Below are 18,669 nucleotides of genomic sequence, written 5' to 3' on the forward strand. Positions count from 1 at the left end.
GACGGAGAGACCAGACGCCGCCGGGCAGGAGGAGGAGCTGGCGGGAGAAGAGCGTGCGCGCCTACGTCACCGCGCACGGCCCAACCGCCGGCGTCGCCCCGTCTCTCTTCCGCCGCCACGTGACCAGGTGAGCTAATGTTGTTGTTGGTAGCTGAAGCAGCTCGGCTACGCCTGTAAACGCTCCGATGCACGCACGCGCATTGCGCCTGCGCGCGTCGCAGCTGCTTGCTCGCACCACCGCGCGCCCTCCCTCCCTTGATCACGTGGCCAAGGCTATGCTGACTCACTCGGAGTCATGTGACGACAGCAGCCGCAAGGTTGCTTGTCGCCCGGCCCGTTGCGTTACAGGCGATGAGAACGGAGGTGGTAGAGTCCACTAAGTTGAGAGGAGGAGGGGGATGTTGAGGATGGCTCGGCTGTACCACTTCAGAGGAGGGGGGGTATAGCTTTATTTACGTGTTTGGTTTATTTAAAAAATTGACTCCTTTTTTTTAAAAGACAATTCTTAGTTAAATAGAAAACTAGCGGAGCGGGGATTTGTATGTATAAAATGCTGTTTGTTTTGGTTTTGCAAACAGCCTTAATAATTATACATTTAATACTACTACTTCTGCTAAAAATAATAGAAGCTGCCCCGAATATTTAAAGTTTTACATAAGGAATCTTTAAATTACTACTAAGAAAAGCATGGACCTGATAGTGGAAAAATCCCCACCCTCAGAATTGATGTAAAAATATTTATTCTGTGTTTGAGACCTTAGAATTCTTATAGCAGTATGCGGAAAGGATCTTAAAATAGGGATTTGTCAGGGAAAAGATAACGGATACATTTAATTTACAGAAACTAAATTAAAAAACTAAAATAAAAACTTTGCGCCGACACATATACTGTACTGTAAATTAAAATATGCATTTTCCCCTTTTAGATTATGCCTTTCCTCATTTCCCCCCCCCCACCCTCTTATTTAGTCATGAAATAGAGAATTTTGTTCCCTGCTTCTGTGTCCCATGGAGACCTAAAGAGCCCTGAGGAGAGAGAAAACCTTCCATCTTACATGTAGATGGAAATACTTTAAATGCTTAGATACTGAATTCAGCAGGACTTGTTCACGATTGCACTGTTAATGCTTCAACTCAACAAGGATCCTTTGGAAATGAGCTCAGAATGTGGTACCCTTTAACTCACACGGACAGTGTTCAGCTGCTGCCACTCTTGCCCTAGAACAGCGGGCACCTTGCTAGCGCCATAACAGCATGAAAACAGAAAGCAGAGGTCAAGGAAACCTTGCCAGAGGAAGCCAGTGTCTAGGAGGATATAATTTGTGACCAGGGAATCTAGAGAAAAAACTGAAAAAATTAACAGCTGCTCTGCATGCCCACGCAATAGTACAGTATGTTGCAGACATGGGAGTGGATGCAAAATGATACAACGGGTAGAGCATAAAACACACAATTGCTGCATATTCTCCATTTCGTCTCGCCTTCTCCCAAAATTCAGCATTCTATCACTACTGGGCATTGCTATAAATTTTTATATATTGGTAATTTGTGCTAATGTAACATTTTTATTGCCGACAAAGGTCCATATAGTTAAAGCTATGGTTTTCCCAGTAGTGATGTTTGGAAGTGAGAGCTGGACCATAAAGAAGGCTGATTGCCAAAGGATTGATGCTTTTGAATTATGGTGCTGGAGGAGACTCTTGAGAGTCCCATGGACTGCAAGAAGATCAAACCTATCCATTCTGGAGGAAACCAGCCCTGAGTGCTCACTGGAAGGACAGATCCTGAAGCTGAGGCTCCAATACTTTGGCCACCTCATGAGAAGAGAAGACTCCCTGGAAAAGACCCTGATGCTGGGAAAGATTGAGGGCACAAGGAGAAGGGGACGACAGAGGACAAGATGGTTGGACAATGTTCTCAAAGCTACCAACATGAGTTTGACCAAGCTGCGGGAGGCAGTGGAAGACAGGAGTGCCTGGCATGCTCTGGTCCATGGGGTCACGAAGAGTCAGACACGACTAAACAACAACAAACATTTTTATATGTAACTCGTGAGTTTCTGTGACATTTTGATTGTCAGTTGTTGCTTCGGTTTGTTGCACACCGCTTAAAGATACTTTTAATACACTAAGACAAGCATAGGCAAACTCGCCCCTCCAGATGTTTTGGGACTACAACTCCCATCATCCCTAGCTAACAGGACCAGTGGTCAGGGATGATGGGAATTGTAGTCTCAAAACATCTGGAGGGCCAACTTTGCCTATTCCTGTGCTAAGAGGTATAGAAATTAAGTAATCAATTCTCACTGCGCTGGTTTTACCTTCACCTTTGTGAATTTATTTATTTATTTTATAGCCTTCCTTTCTCCCAGTGCAGAATCCAAGACAGTTCGCAACTTGGATTTAAAAACGTGTGTTACAAAGAGCCACTGATATTTACAATCATTTTATATGTAACTGCATCTCTGTAATTTTATATATATATACACATACTGAATATGCTCCACGTATATTGTCTGTATGCTCCATTATTGTCTGTATTGTTATGTGTTTGTACATATGTTTATGATAATAAACATAATTAAAATAATGATAACAATACTGTGTGGGAATATTAATGTTTTTTGTTTCTTTCTATGGCATATATTTTTGTGTTTACAGTATAAAACCACCCCGTGATCCTTGGATGAAGGGATGCTATAGAAATTTAATAAATAATAATAAATCAACAAACATTGGCTTTTTTAAAAAGAGAAAGAAACCCAATAATAATTAAGCAGCTAATTAAGCACCTATAAGACCCCAGGCAGGGATGTGTGGCAAGGCAGGTGTGATGGCTTATCCTTGATGGTTCCAGTATTCCAGCCCCATCCATTGGCCAGAAAAGGAGCAGTTGCATATAGCAGCCTGCCCCCACCAAAAAGTAGAATTTCTAGTTTCCCCTAGGTTCTCATCCCATCAGCCAGAAGACTAAGGGCTGCAGGTTTGTGTGTACTGTGTACTTAGCAAGAGGCTCAGGTGAGTTGATACTGGTGGCAAAAATAGCAATTTCATAAAACTGCATCATTTCGATGATTCCGTTTCCCTCTGAGCCTACGGCCTAGGTGAAAAGGCCTGTGCTGGCCTACCTTTTTAGTACAAAACAAGTTTTAGATATTGTATATAGCAAGAATATAGTCAGAATTCTCGGTGACCACTGTACTGTATACATGAAAAGAGAATTGGCTAGGTGTGGCAATTTTGCTTAATCTTTAATTGTTTTGTAGACGAATGAAAGATGATGATATTATTATTAATAATAATAATAATTTATACCCTGCCCATCTGGCTGGGTTTCCCCAGCCACTCTGGGCAGCTTTCAACAAAATATTAAAATACAGTGGTCTGTTAAACATTAAAAGCTTCTCTAAACAGGGGTGCCTTCAGATGTCTTCTGAAAGAGGATGTTGAGAGATATTAAATGAATAAATAATTTCAAACCCTTAAGAAAGGAAGATACTGGAAAATGAGTACCGTATATGTAATCACATGATGTTATTACGAGGACTGAGCTAAATGATTTTGATTGGTTTAGTTTGGGTTGCAACAACTAAGATTGCTGCGATGCTTTGAGTGATCAATAGAAATCACATGTGTCATCTGGGAATGTATACGAAGCTTTGCATTAGATATGGTTCTCCACAGCCATCTGCTAACTTTTGAGGCTGCCCCTATGTGCATTTGTATTTTGATAAAGGCCTATTTTTTCACTTTGAGCCTGCATCCTTTTCTTTGGGGTTTCTGTGAGAGACACCTTCCATCTAGGAACTCCTTTTAACTTTCTCCAACAATAGTACTGAATTTTTGCAACTTAAAGAATTGACACCTGAAGTCTTGCTTGCTTTCCTCTTCCCTCCCCATCCCCGATTCCTTTAGTGAGGTTGCGGACAATGGCTGCATTGTCCTTTAGCCTCTCTGCAGTACAGAGCAAATGTTAGGTACTCTATTAATAATAATAAAACAGGTGTAATAATAATAATTTATACCCCAGCCACTCTGGGTGGCTTCCAACAAAATAATAATAATAATCGATTAAACATTAAAAGCATCCCCAAACAGCGCTGCCTTCAGATGTTTTCTAAAAATCTGGTAGCTGTTTTTCTCTTTGACATCTGATGGGAGGGCATTCCACAGGGCAGGCAGCGGCGCCACTACCGAGAAGGCCCTCTGCCTGGTTCCCTGCAACTTGGCTTCTTGCAACGAGGGAACCGCCAGAAGGCCCTCGGTACTAGACCTCAGTGTCCGGGCAGAACGATGGGGGTGGAGACTCTCCTTCAGGTAAACTGGACCGAGGCCGTTTCGGGCTTTAAAGGTCAGCGCCAACACTTTGAATTGTGCTCGGAAACGTACTGGGAGCCAATCACGTGCTTCTGTCCAATTCCCTGAATAAATTTGTCATGTGGTATTTTTTTCCTGGTTACAGACTTCCTAAAAATGCAACATTTTGAAAGGCGTCGGTGGTGGTGCGCCCTTTTGCCTTTTGGGAATAAGGTTGCACCGACTAGGGACGCTTTTCGCCCCGCTGTGAACTTTTCAGATGAGCCCTAAAGGGATCGCTTCCAGATGAAAGGTTAGGCTGTAATCCCATTTTGCTGCACCAGGAGCGGTGAGGCTGCAAACAGCCGAAGCTGCGCTATGCTCATGGTAACAAAGGGGTAAGTACAGTACGCTTCTCCATACATCTCTACACCCACGCGTGCATGCATGCATGCATGCATGCAGAGAAGAGTGGAAATTCATTGCGTGCCTCCTCGCTCTTTTCCTCCTTTCCTTTCTGCCTTCAGCTTCTAAAAAACTTTCCTTCCACCTGTGCGCTCAAAGCAGACGTGCTTGCTCTTTAATGTGGGGTTTTAAAGGGAAAGGAGGAAGCGGTTCTAAAGGGGAGAAATCCACCTGCCAAAAGAGGAACGCGCCCTTCCCGGTCCCATCGGTTCTCCTGCGCAATGGGTGTCTGTCTGGGTGGCTGGGCTGGGTTGTAACACGGACGGAGCTTAAAAAGCATTTCATTTCCAGGAGTAGCACGCATTGCGCCTCTTTGCTTCCCACCCACCTTAAGCGTGTTACAGTATTTTACGTGGGGGTGGGGTGGGGCGCGGGCGCTTGGTCTTCTGGATGTCTTGCTTGGAAAATTTAGCCAATTGAAATATTTGATGCAGTTGTGTAGAGATCAAGAAACGGAATGGATGAATCGTGAGCTCCCGAGTTTTAAGCTACAGCATTTGTGTGTATTTATGATTTTCTTCTCGCGTGGCTGCCTTGGGGGCTCCGATGTGTCTGGATTTAAATCGTGTGGGAGCCAGTGTGGTGTGGTGGTTAAGAGCGTAGACTCGTGATCTGCGGAACCGGGTTTGCGTCTCCGCTCCTCCACATGCAGCTGCTGGGTGACCTTGGGCTAGTCACACTTCTCTGAAGTCTCTCAGCCCCACTCACCTCACAGAGTGTTTGTTGTGGGGGAGGAAGGGAAAGGAGAATGTTAGCGCTTTGAGACTCCTTCGGTAGTGATAAAGCGGGATATCAAATCTAAACTCTTCTTCAATTGCGGAGGGGGAGAGCTCCTGTCCTTGGTATATCTAAGGTAGATGATGGGAACTGCCTGTTACATTTCATGCAGACCTATTAAATATTAAATCTAAGGCTGCAAGCTTTAAGCTGTGTGATTTAATGGGTTAAATCTTCAAATTCATTTAAAGGGGGAAAGCGGCTATGTCAGTTTAATTATAAATGTCACTAAGGGTGTGAAACAGCCTTTCAGTATGTGTTGCTTTTTAATGAGAACGGAATGTGGAGTACTGAGACAAATAAAAATCAATATTTCAAGCCACACCGCCTCCTTGTTGCAAAAGGGTGTTTGGAGCTGCTGATTTTGCAAAAAAGGGGATGGAGCTGCTGATTTTGCAAAAGGGGAAATGCACACTCCCCCCCACCTCCAGCTTCACCTGGATTTAAAAGCTGGTGTGTTTAATCAGGAATACTGCCTGGCTTCCAAAACAAGTACCACATAATACTGCTAGTTCCTGTTCTCTCAGCTGGTTAAAGTTGCAAAGATTAAGAGGATCTGAGCATCGGCAGAAGGCTCGATTTCGTGAATAGTGGGTATAGGCAGAATTACCTTCTTCTGTACCTAGGGGGTGGCAAGAGTCTCCTTCGTTCCAGGATTCTAAACAAACACCTTGCAATATGAACATGTATTCATTGGTTAAACCAAGAACTAAATGTCATTCAGGTTATCTGCAAAAACATCCGTGCTTCATTGGCAGACCTTGTTTAGTAATAGGAAGATCTTGTTACTCAGAAGCAACCAGATAGGTAGGCCAGGTAAAATGGGTACCAGCTTCGTCCTGCAGGATGATAGCTCAGTTGGCTAGAGCATAGTGCTAATATCGCCAAGGTTGCAAGCTCGATTCCCGTATGGAACAGCTGCTTATTCCTGCTTGCAGGGGGTTGGACTGGATGACCCTCCGGGTCCCTTCCAACTCCGCAGTTCTAAAACCCTGCAGGTGCAACAATGCACAGGCACAGCCTCCGGCCAGTGCAGACTCATTGCAATGTTGGCAGCAGCTGTAGCTGTCCATCAGTCAAGCCAGAATGCTTTCTGGTAAAGGGAGCCTTGGACATGTGCTGAATCTCTCTGTTTGCATCTGGTCTCCCATAGGGCCTCTGGATCTGCTGTTCTGTGCACATATTGTGGAAATGACCTTCCTTTTCAGTTAGTGAAGCGCAGCAGCTCATCCAGGGTCAAAATAGGAGCTTACATTGCAAGAGACAGACATTGCATGAAATCTCATGGGCAGGGAGAAGGTCTACAGTTAAGGTTTTAGATGTACACAGAGCAAACCCTCCTATGCATTTTTCTTCAAAAGCCCAGGGTGTTTAATCAGGCTTGCAGCCTAGCTAAGTGTGTCTAGAATCACATCCTTAATTTATTTGCCATTCTACCCTCATCCCCCAAAATGAGTTGGTTTCTAATCCATTTGAAAATGCAAAGGCAAGGGTGCTGGAGAATGGCTCTTCTGCTGGGTACCATGCAAAAACAATATAATGCAAACGTAATTATCTTTGGTAATATCCAGACCATATACAGGTGAAACTCGGAAAATTAGAATATCGTCGAAAAGTGCATTTATTTCAGTAATGCAACTTTTTATTTTTTATTTTTATTTTAATTTTTACAAATGCTTTCTTTTGGAAATTCCACAGTAATAAAACAAATAGCTACAATAATACAAAAATAAACATCGCTATTACATTTCATTAATTACATTCCATTTATAATTGACCCGCCTAACGACAAATACTGTACCCTGTTTCTCCGAAAATAAGACGTAGCCATAAAGGTAATTACAATTACAACAAATAAAGGCTTGACATATCTTGCTTTGCATGTCATGCATCTATCTCATATATTGGTTTCACCTTTTAAGTTGCATTACTGAAATAAATGCACTTTTCGACGATATTCTAATTTTCCGAGTTTCACCTGTATTTTCAAAGTGCTCTTGTACCCATTGAACAGTCTGGATGGTCTCTTCCTCCAGAGAATCCTGGGAACCTTGGTTTGTTAAGGGCACTAAGAGTTGTTTGACTGCTCAACTACAATTCCCAGAACCCTTAACAAAGGATACCTGGGCAGGGGGGCAGAGCCAGGACTGTTAAAGTGGCATAAGAGTTGTTTTAATTGCATGATGTGGGTGTTTGATAATGACACGCTTCCTTACACAGAGACTGGCTCAGGGCAGTGGCGTAGCATGGTTTGCCGGTGCCCGGGGCGCACACGCCAGGCAAGGTACAGAGGGTGAACGGAGCCTGCAGCGCCACCACAGTCCTCACCTCTGATGCTGTTGGAGTGATCGCCCACAAGAGCCGAGCAAGGCTGCTCTGCAAATCCCACTACCAGCCAGGTGGTCATTAAGTGAGGAGGCTGGGGACACGGCAGCAAGTCCAGGCTGGGCTTCAGGGCCCGGGACCTCCAGAGGCAAACAGGGAAGGACAGGGAGGCAGAGATGGAACCTGGCTGGACAAGGCTTCCCGCAGAAACCAGCACTTGCCTGGGGGGCATGGTTTGTGCTGCTCAAAATTGTGTGCCTGGGGCTGCGACCTGGGTGGGCAGCATCCAAGGTACCAACCCCCTAAGTGAATCCATCCCTTCACCAAATGGTACTTTGGGATTCAAGCACTGTTGTTGACATTCGTCTGCCTCAAGAGGCAATGGAGTGCACCTCTGGGGGTGAAGTCAAACCACTGTGTTAGCAGCAGCGAAGTGACCTCCCTGGGGCGCAAGCCTGGGCAGTGTGTGTGGAGGTCCTGGGCTGCCCAGATAACAGGATCCCTTTCTAGGCCTCGCTGATGTGGTCTGAAGGAAAGCAGAGCAATAAAATCTGGGACATTTGAAAGACATGGGAACTATGCTTCCTTTAAGACCAGCCAAGCACTTCAGGATGACATGCTGTTTAGCTGAGTCATAAGCTGCTGAAAGATGCTTGCAAGGCAAGTAAAAAAAAATAGTGGGCAGATGGCATTTATATGATTTCCTGCACCACTAATATCTAGTGAATGTTTCTGTAAAACACCTCCAGTTTATATAGGAGTATGTCATGGGACAGGTGACCTTCAGGGACTCTCACCCCCTCCAATAAATTCTAGTCACTCTGCTCCTTGTGAGAACAGAAATACAACAGCGTAACCGGCCGATATTCTCAGTCACCAATTTATCGATGTATAACAGCAAATGACAAAATCATACACACAAGAACATGTAACATTCAAACATCATAGAAAAACGTATGACAAGATTCAGTCCAAATATCAGTCCAAAAAGTCTTAAATACAGCTCATATAGGGCATCCATATGGCATATGAAAAGGTTCCAAGATGTTTTCAATTAGATGAATGAGGATATTGCATTCATAGATAAGATACTAACTGGAACTCCAAGTGTTGACTCCCAAGTGTTGGTCAACACTTTATCTATGAATTTATCAACAATTTATCTAACAATTGCTTCATACAGTGATCTTTTCCAGGCTTACCTGGCAGTACCAGGGGCTGGGGTATATGAGGTGTTAGGGGAGGGATAGTACCTCTACTGGGGGACACGTCATGCTCCTACTGGGGCAGTTCGTCCACCTTTGCTCCCCACCCTGCACTCAGCTCTCAACTGGGGCTCCTAGAAGCTGCCGGCATACAGCAACAGCCACATCCTGGGAACAGCTTTGACTGGCCGGCTGAACCAGGTGAGGGTATTTGATGGGTCTCAAACTCTCAGTGAGTTAGGGACTTCCCCTGCATGCAAAGAGAGGCTCTGGCAGATTGAGCAGACAAGGCCAAGAGGGGGTCCAATGGTCAAGAAGGCGGTTTCTGCACGTGCTGCAAAGGGAAGCGAGGGGCAGGTGGGGCTCGTCCACCTGGCAAGGTAGCCCATCGAGGAGAAGGGAAACTCTGATCCTCAACCTCTGCTGCCTTCTGGGATACCTTTGGGAGAATAAAAGGCTAAAGGAGTAAACCCTACACCAATGCGGAGTTGCTAAGATGGTTGGGTGGCGCCTTGTATACCTCCTTCCGGCAACTCCTGCAACCAAGCTGGAGCCAAATGTCTTGCTCTGCTTTCCTTTGGACCACATCAGCCAGGCTGAGAAGAGGGGTCTTGTTGTCTGGGCAGCCCAGGACCTCCATCTACACTGACTAGACTTGCACCCCGGGGAGTTCACTTTCGCGGTTTGATTTCACCCCCGGAGGCGCACTCCATTCCCTCTCGAGAAAGACAGGTGCCAACAACCAGGGACTAAACCTGGCGCCTTTTGGAGACAAAGCATATCCTCCACCTCTGAGCTCCAGCTATGCAATATCCTGGGTGCTTTGTGGCATAAATGTCTCTCCACAAGCCATGTTGTCGCATTAGGAGCACAGGAAGTTGCCTTGCACAGCGTCAGACAGCTGGCTCAGTATTGTTTCATGTGATTGGCAGTGGCTTTCCAAGGTTTCAGGCAGGGGGTCTCTCCCAGCCCTACCTGGAGATGCTGCCAGGGACTGAGCGTGGGACATTCTGCATGCCAAGCATGTGTTCTGCCACTGAGCTATGGCCCTTGCCATAGCTATCCATTAAATCTTTTAATATTCTGCATAGGCTCTGGGCTGCTGAGAAACTCCTTTAGCCAGCTTGCTTTTGGTTTTGCTTCTTCATCTGCTTATACAGAGGAGCCAGCCCCTGGGGGCTGTGGGGGCTTCAGCCCTACAATAAAATATTTGAGGGGGCTGGTTCCCCACAAAGTTGATGGGCATTCCCATTCAAATTGTGCTTGTGCAATGCATCATGTGATCGATAATGCAGGGCAGGGCTTACCTGGGCCCCCACAATATTTTATTTGACACGCCTGTGAAGCTTATATATAGGTATGCAATTCATAGATTTTTTTAAAAAATCTAGATTGGATTTCACGCAGAACCTTTCTAGAACTGATGTAAGCTAAGATGTGCACTGCCTTGCTCTTGACTCCTTATTTGTCACCTGAAGGCAAAGACTTGCAAAGACTTAAGTTTCCTGCGAGGAAGCGGTTCCAATGGAAGTAGGTGTCAAAGTGAAGGTAAATTACCCATGCAGAAGCTGCTTTTGCGTGTGTGGATCTACACTCTTGCTCTGCTTTTTCTCCCAGTGATTCTCGCTCTGTTTCTCTCCCCTCCTCTTCGATTCCCCACAAGACCGAAATGGAAGATGTGAGCTCCAAAAGGGTCAGCGAATTCTTGCAGAAATGCGTCAAGCTAGAGGATAGCGAAGGGGATGCCCAACCCAAGGAGGAGATCATAGAAGTGCAAACACTCCCTATCCTTGCACCATCCTACCCTCAGACAGTACAAGGTATGGAAGTTCCCTTCCTCGCATCCTCCGTTGCGATCATTTTTATCTGTTTATTTATATGCCACTTTCCCCACAAAATTGTGCCCAGAGGTATGAAGAACCCCCCCTCCTTTTAAATAGAATCATAGCAATAAATACCAAAAAACTATCCATATTGGCCTAACGAGGCTAAAAATCAACTAACCTCATTTAAACTGAACATTGCATTGTTACAATTTACAATATTAAAGCCGGGATAGCTCAGTCAGTAGAGCATGAGACTCGTAATCTCAGGGTTGTGGGTTCGAGCCCTGTGTTGGGCAAAAGGTTCCTGACCTCTCTCCTCTTATTCCCATAGAGGAAATATCCATGGTCTTCAATACCTGCGCGATGCCAGCCAGCCTGGGTCCATGCACCAGGCGGAGGCGCGAGAAAGGCAGTGGCCACGACGGGACGAGCGCCTCCCTCTACGTCGACCGCCGCAAATCCAAGGTGTGGAACTACTACACAAAGCTGGGGGATGCCTATGTGGAGTGCAACGTCTGCAAGAAGCAGCTCTCCTTCCACAACAGCACCACAACCATGAGGGAGCACCTCGTGAGGAAGCACAGCATCCGCGACACCCTGCTTTCTCAGCTGAAGGACGACCAGGTGTCCGACCCCGACTACGTGGCCCAGGAGACGGCGATAAAAAGGGCCCGGCAGCTGACGCCCGAAAACAGCAACCAGTACCACGCCGTCTCCTGCGCAGAACCCAGGACGGACGTGATTCTGGAGCTAGTGCTGGAAATGATCTTCCGGGACCTGCACCCTCTCTCGGTGGTGAAGGACAAAGGCTTTGGCCTTCTGATTGGCTACCTAGAACCTAGCTTTATTCTCCCGTCCCCGATGCAGCTCTCTAGCATGTTGTGGCACCGGTACAATGTGGTCAAGCAACACCTAGAACACTACCTGCAAACGGCCCAGTCGATTGTGATCTGTGCTGAGTTCTGGCTGTCCCAGCCCAACCAGACCTACTTGACCATCATGACTAACTTTATCGATGGGGAGTGGAGGCGGGCGAGGTGCATCTTGGAGACCCAGCAGGTGCACGAGGACAAAGGAGAGAGTAACTTGGGAGACCGGCTGTACTCAGTCCTGACGGACTTCGGGCTGTCCAACAAGTCTGTCTTCTGCGTGATGCACGACAGCCTGCAGGATTTGGGGGCCAACTCCTCGCAACTCAAGTGCATCTACGGCTGGACCAGCCTGTGCTGTGCTGCCCACCTGCTGCACCTGTGCGTCAAGGCGGGTCTCGAAGTGGAGCAGGTGCAAGAGGCCCTGAGCGCTGCGCGCAGCATCGTCTGCTACTTCCAGCAGGACGCGAAGGCCACCTGCTCACTCAACAGCAAGCTGGAAGCCATCAACAAGACGAAGCTGAAGTTGGTGATGGACACTGGGGCTCGGTGGATAACCACCATTGAGATGTGCGAGTGCTTGCTGGACCTCAAGTGGGCTATCATGTCCGTGCTGGAGGAGCACCCCAAGGGAACGACGGTGGTCCAGAACTTGGCTGACCACCAGTGGAAGCTCTTGCAGGACCTGGTGCCCGTCATGAGAACGCTCAAGATAGCCACGTCCTTCTTGCGGGAGGAGCAGAACTTCTCCATCTCCTCCTTGATGCCGTGCATCCACGGCATTGTCACAGCCATTGGGCAGCAATCGGAAGAAGCAAGCGGCGTCATCAAGACCGTGGTGAGCAACATCAGGTCGGAGCTCACCCAGCGCTGGGGCATCTTGGATGACGAGAAGTTGCTGGAGAGCCCAGCAGTGGTGGCATCATTCCTGGACCCACGTTTCAAGGAAATGAGGTTCCTGAGTCCCAGCCTGAGGAGCGAGCTGCACAAAAAGATCAAGAGCATGCTCTCCCAGTTCTTCAACCACCAGTCCCCGCTGTCCAACCAGTTCTGGGTGCCGAACGCTGACTACAAAGCAGAGGTTGGCGAAACGGCCTGCCAGATCTCTGCCCATAAGGAGAGAGGCCCGAGCGGGCAGTCTCAGAGTATGTACGACATCCTTTTGGGGAAGGACCCCACGGAGAGTATGCCTGAGATCCATCAGCAGCTGGAGAACTACATTGTGGAGCCTCTCTGCAAGCGCAGCACAAACCCCTTGGACTGGTGGAAGAACAATGAACACCGCTTCCCCTCCGTAGCCAGGTTAGCCCGGCAATACCTGGCCATCCCAGCGACGGTCGTGCCACCGGAACAGGCCTTTGCTGCCAGCGAAAGCGCTCTGGAGCACCGGAGAGGTGTGCTTGCTCCTGAGAACCTGGACCAAATCCTCTTCTTGCATCAGAATTTCGATTTTTTAGAATCGATGAGAAATGGCAATGAGAATCTGAGTAAGGCAGTTCACAACCAGTACTGAAAGTCAGGTGTGGCGAGACCAGTGTATTATGGTGTGGCCACTACACTGGGAGATGAGGAGGGATGCAAAGTCTTGAAAGGGGGACACCTTGGCCCTCAGCTTACTTTAGAGGAGGCACAGGTCTGGGTCTGATCTTGCCTGCTTAATTTAAAGATGAAAGTTTGCCTGCTGTCTAAACTCACCCTTGTTCTTCACCAGGCATCCCCAAACTTTGGCCCTCCAGATGTTTTGGACTACAATTCCCACCTTCCCTGATCACTGGTCCTGTTAGCTAGGGATCATGGGAGTTGTCGGCCAAAACATCTGGAGGGCCACAGTTTGGGTGTGCCTGTTCTTCACTGTAGTGGTATCCCAGCCCACAACTCAAGAGTAGTGTTTTTTCTTGAAAGGGTGTGCTGGCTTGGAGCAGTAAACAGACCATAGAAGGGCCATATCCAACAATAATCTCAAAAGATACAGGTGTGTTTCTGGAAGGCCAACCCTAGCCTGGAGGTCTGTAATCAACCTAACCATTTACCTATCTTATCCTGGAAAAGAAGGTAAATAGGGAGAGAATGTAGAAATCGCTCCAGAGCTCGTGGGGCTCACTTAGTTTAGTGCATTATAATGCTGTAGTGTGTGTCTTCATTTTCATTTGCCCTTAAGGTTCCTATGAGGCCCTTCCATTGAGGGAGACATAGGTGTTTTGAGCCTCCATCACCCCTTTCCCTGTGCTGGAATCCTGTAAAACAGGTGGCTAACCTACCACCTGCCAGATGTTGTTGGGATGCAATTTCCATTGGCCTTGCCAGCTAGGACTTGATGGGAGCTGGAGCTCAACATTTGGAGGTCTGCAGGTGAGCCACACCCTGCCTTAGGAGAAAGTTGTGGCTCTTTCTGCACATCGGTTTACCATGTGCTTGTCCCCACGTAATGCAGGAGGCGGCCACCACTCACACCTCTTCACCCTCAGAGTAAACTAGGTGCTTCTGTTTTTAAAAACGAAATAATGCTGGGCTGTGGCAACTCCCCATAACAACCCTTCCGCATCAAGACGCCAGGACCAAGTCGGCTGCAGGAAGCCTACACTTCCACCCAGAACGAAGACGTCTGTGCAGTATAGCTGTACCTTGAGGGTGAGCGCTAATCCTGTCCTACAGACTTTCCCAGTTCCCTTGCCTTGTACTAATCGGTGGTGATGGGATTCCAGAGGCTCAAAATGCGCATGTTTCCACCTGCAGAGGGGAACATGCAACTTAGTCTGTGAGTGGGTGGTGCGTTTGTTATGTAGGCCCTTCCAGGAAATCCTTTCAGATACTCGTAAAGCCAGCCCTCTCTGGGCAGGTCAAAACCTTGTGATATTCACACAAAGTGACCCCTTGATCTGAAGGTGAGATGAACCTCTTAAGGCTCGTCCACACTCCCGCTTGTCTCGTGCTTACTAGGCGTGGGTCCAGGTGGTTTTGCCTTTGCCCCGCTGCTTTCTCCTGGAAAATCTGCTCTGCAGCCCTGATTTGGAACAAATGACATGGAATCGTAGAGTTGGAAGGGGCCAATCCTCTGCATTCTGGGAATATTTTGCCCAACGGAAAGCCCAATTGTTCCAGTTTAGCAGCAAACTAAAGGTTTTCCTGGAGGAAAGTGGCAAGGCGAACAAAAGTGTGGATGAACCCCCTAGGCTGAACTGCTAGCAATGTTTTGTTTTTCAGATAATGCTTCAAAGCTGCACCTGAATTTGGACCATTGCAAGGGTAGGGAACGGAAAGGACTAGGGCGAGGGTTAAGAATGACGAAGTATGCCTTGAAAAGAACTTGCACTGTAGTGCCCTTTTATAACAAAGCAGACAGCACTGTAGGTATATCTCTCTAAGGCTATTTTCGAAGTGACCCCTGCTGCACGTAACTGAAGACTGAGCCTTTCTCCTTCGGAAGGAAACCTTTGATGTCGTTGATCAGTTGCACTAAATGTTTAAATGCTTTTCCTTGAGGCCGCTTTCTTTTGAGTCGATTAGCAACGGCAAGAGAGAGTGGATATCGCGGAGTCGGATTCCTTTTTAAAAACGCATTCGCCGATTTTAAGTGAGATGCGAGACTCGGAGTTCTGCTCGCAGGTCGCGTTTTGCAAGTAGCCACACAAGCTAGCATTTTCACATGGGGAAAACACCCTCTGGCTGGGGTCTGTGTTCGTAACCCAACCTCTGCAGCATCCTGGAAGCGTCAAGGAAGAACAGCAACGGGTTAAAAAGAAAGTGTGCCCCTCGACTCAAGATGTAGCATACATGAGCATGAACCTGTGAGAAGTACTTGCCAGTTCTGGAGTAGCAATCTCCCACCGAGGGTGACTGAGGGTAGGAGCGTGAACAATAAAACCATTATAATCGACACAAAAATACAGAAGCTGAAGATATTATTGACATAGCCGCCAGAGGCTTGGAAAAACAGGAACGTCTTTATGCTGCAGTGAAATTCCGTAAGTGTCAAGGCCTTCAGTGTCCCTAAGGAGAGGGAGTTACACAGCTGGGGAGCAACTCCAGTTCAACGAAACGCTCCTAGGTGGCTTCCAATTTTGAGCCCTATCATAAAAACGCTTCTCTCCCCCCCACCCCCAAACATCTTTCATCTTTCATTGGTTCAATGACTAATGAGGTTTCCTCAGCAATTAGCAAGCTCTTCTGACTTGCAAAATTTTGACTTTTCCTCCTTCAGCTCTTCCAGGTTCTGTAACTCTTATTTGTTCATCTTTATGGCTTCAGACTCTTTGTGACCCCCCTGGACCATAGCACGCCAGGCACTCCTGTCTTGCACTGCCTCCCGCAGTTTGGTCAAACTCATGTTTGTAGCTTTGAGAACACTGTCCAACCATCTCATCCTCTGTCGTCCCCTTCTCCTAGTGCCCTCAATCTTTCCCAACATCAGGGTCTTTTCCAAGGATTCTTCTCTTCTCATGGGGTCATGAAGAGTCGGACACGACTAAACAACAACAACATGGCTTCAGAGGTTTGCCTGTCATCCTTGTAAGCTGCTCCTGTTTCTTTTGTGGCCATTTCAGTCTGTCCTGCAAAAGTGGCAGCTCTTTTGCCAAAATCATCCTTGCTGGCAGTTAAGGTCTTTCTTGACTGGAGAATTGGAGATTCCTCAATGAACTCCTTTCAAAGGCATAGACATTCATCATCATCACTCAGTCTACCATTTACCAACATCCCATCTGGTGTATGTCGAGTTTATTACACCATCTCATTTTCGCAAATACTCTTCCAGTCTTTCCTCCTTCACTTCCTTCCTTTCTAAAAAAAATTATCAATTTTTTGCATAAATTTTGTACATCCTTTAAAATTCATATCTTATACAATATTTTTTGGACTTCCATCAATTTGGACTTTCCAATTTTCCTAACATCTTCTTGTATTCCGTAATTCACTATTACTTTTTAAAAACAATAACCATTTTTTTACTATCTTAACTTTTTCCTGTAAATATTTCATATCGTTCTCCTCACAAAACTTTTTGCAAACCTACAAGCGTAATTTGTTGTTTACAATTGTCTTTCAAATATTTCTCAAATTTAGTCCAATCCTTCAAGAACTTCTGGTCCCAATTCTGCGTAGTCCATTAACTTCATCTGCCATTCTTCTATCGTTGGTAATTCTTGTTTCCATTTCTGTGCCAATAGTACTCCTTCACTTTCAATTCTTCCAACTTGTAGCAACTTGTAACACTGTCGGTATATAGGATAGCGTAATGCAAAGCTCTGTACAGCACATAGTGTCTGGTTATCTTGCTGCAGCTGTTTTAGCAACTTGTTTTTAAATACTGTTTTTAATGCTGTAATCTACCCTGGGACTATAGAGTAGGCATCCCCAAACTGCGGCCCTCCAGATGTTTTGGCCTACAACTGCCATGGTCCCTAGCTAAGAGGGCCCAGTGGTCAGGGATGATGGGAATTGTAGTCCAAAACATCTGGAGGGCCACAGCTTGGGGGATGCCTGTTAATAGAGTAAAAGGTGGGTAATAAATTTATAATTATTATTAATTTTTTCGGTCTCTTTTTCTTTAAAGCACTTTTTCTTTTTAAAGACAAACTCTTTAACTGAAGGATGGATAAACTATAAGCAACCTGTTTGGGTGGGCAGGTTCTTTATGCCTTGCTGGCTTCCAAAAGGTGAACCAATTGTGTATACAGCATGACCATGTCCTGGCATTCGCAATCTGGGGTAGATCCTCTCGCAACATCCATGATTTTTTAAAGTTTCTTCAGGAACGGATAAATAAATGGCTTGGAGCCAGCACCTTCAAGAGAACAAGTGGCCTCTCTTGAGTAGTGTTTTTTCTTGCCTGGGTGAGGATCTGATCTATAAACATTTCCTCAAGGCAATTGTGCAGTCCTACATCCCGGTCACAGATTCCTTTCTTGGGACTTAAATTGGGTTCTCACAATCCATAGCTACCTTGTGACCTGAAGCTTTTACAGAGTTGGTTTCAGAGTCGGAGGGACAGCTTGAGTTTATGAATGAAAAACTTTATTTGTGTCAGCTGTCGGCCACAGCAACAACAAAAATTGCAATATACACAGAACAAAATAAAAGGCAATGATATAAAACACAGTTTAGGGTCCACAGCTTGAGTTCATATCTGACCATATTCAACAGAGTCTTCTGCACTTCAGTGCCATTTTCATTTTCTTTTACTTTCAAATTATTTTCTTCATCATTTCATTCAACAGTCTATGTGTGTGCACTTTTGCTGGCTGCAGCCAGCTGCAGTTCTTTCTGATATGGAATGAAATGGGCAAGTCCCGTAAATCCCAGTAGCTTTCCAAGAACCTGGATCGCACTATTCACTAGTGAGGCCGAAAACTCGCTTTCCTTCACCGCCTTCGCAATCTTAAATAATGAAATCCGCCACTGACACCACTGCCAAGTTAAACAAGTTTGTGTTTGTGATTTTTCTTTTCATCGCTGTGCTGCTTATGCAAAATAATGGTGCAATAACCTGCTTCAAGGTGCGGTACTTTATAAGGGTAACACTGGGACTAACTGGAAAGATGAGCATTTTGAATGGACAAAATAAAAATTTAAAAAAATAGTTTTGTTATTCATGGGCTCTGCTGATATATATATAAATGCAAAGTTTTGTTCTGAAATACACAAACTGATAAGCCTGTCCAGTAGTAGCCAGTGGGAGCCAAATTTTGGCTGCCCTAGGGGCTAGCCACAAAAGGGCAAGCAAGGTGGCTAGTTGCCCAAGCTGTGGGGCAAATTGTTCTAGCAGTATGTATAAAGCCTGAATCATGGGGTTGGCGAAGGAGCTAGGATTCATGCAAAAGCTTTAAAATATGCAATAGGTTATGCTCAAATAACAGGGGGAAATATATTATTCCATTTCACCAGCTGTCCTGGGCTTGAAGGACACATTAGG

The 18,669-nt window shown here is 46.2% G+C and overlaps 1 protein-coding gene across 3 annotated transcripts; it reads left to right on the top strand.

Annotated features, from left to right (window-relative positions):
- The first annotated feature begins 8 nt into the window (after window positions 1-8).
- On the top strand, window positions 9-18,336 carry LOC118086235 (E3 SUMO-protein ligase ZBED1-like). Of its 3 annotated transcripts, none has more exons than XM_060275532.2 (3): window positions 9-127; window positions 10,731-10,887; window positions 11,225-18,336. In XM_060275532.2, the coding sequence occupies exons 2-3, from the start codon at window positions 10,737-10,739 to the stop codon at window positions 13,273-13,275; spliced, it is 2,202 nt and encodes a 733-aa protein (XP_060131515.2). In that variant the 5' UTR covers window positions 9-127; window positions 10,731-10,736; the 3' UTR covers window positions 13,276-18,336. The 3 variants fall into 3 exon arrangements, with proteins under 3 accessions (XP_060131515.2, XP_088528895.1, XP_088528894.1); XM_088672769.1 differs by lacking the exon at window positions 9-127 and adding an exon at window positions 4,584-4,693; XM_088672768.1 differs by lacking the exon at window positions 9-127 and adding an exon at window positions 10,485-10,615.
- The last annotated feature ends 333 nt before the right edge of the window (window positions 18,337-18,669 follow it).

The sequence above is a fragment of the Zootoca vivipara genome, chromosome 6, assembly GCF_965207765.1.
Source record: "Zootoca vivipara chromosome 6, rZooViv2.hap1.1, whole genome shotgun sequence".
In the NCBI taxonomy this organism is placed as follows: Eukaryota; Metazoa; Chordata; class Lepidosauria; order Squamata; family Lacertidae; genus Zootoca; species Zootoca vivipara.

Bases quoted from the DNA above. Each gene is read 5' to 3' on its own strand.
- LOC118086235 (XM_088672768.1), top strand. From the start codon at position 10,592: ATGGAAGTAGGTGTCAAAGTGAAG. The intron at 10,616-10,730 runs GTAAATTACCCA...ATTCCCCACAAG, and splicing joins AAGTAGGTGTCAAAGTGAAG to ACCGAAATGGAAGATGTGAG. The intron at 10,888-11,224 runs GTATGGAAGTTC...TTATTCCCATAG, and splicing joins CTACCCTCAGACAGTACAAG to AGGAAATATCCATGGTCTTC.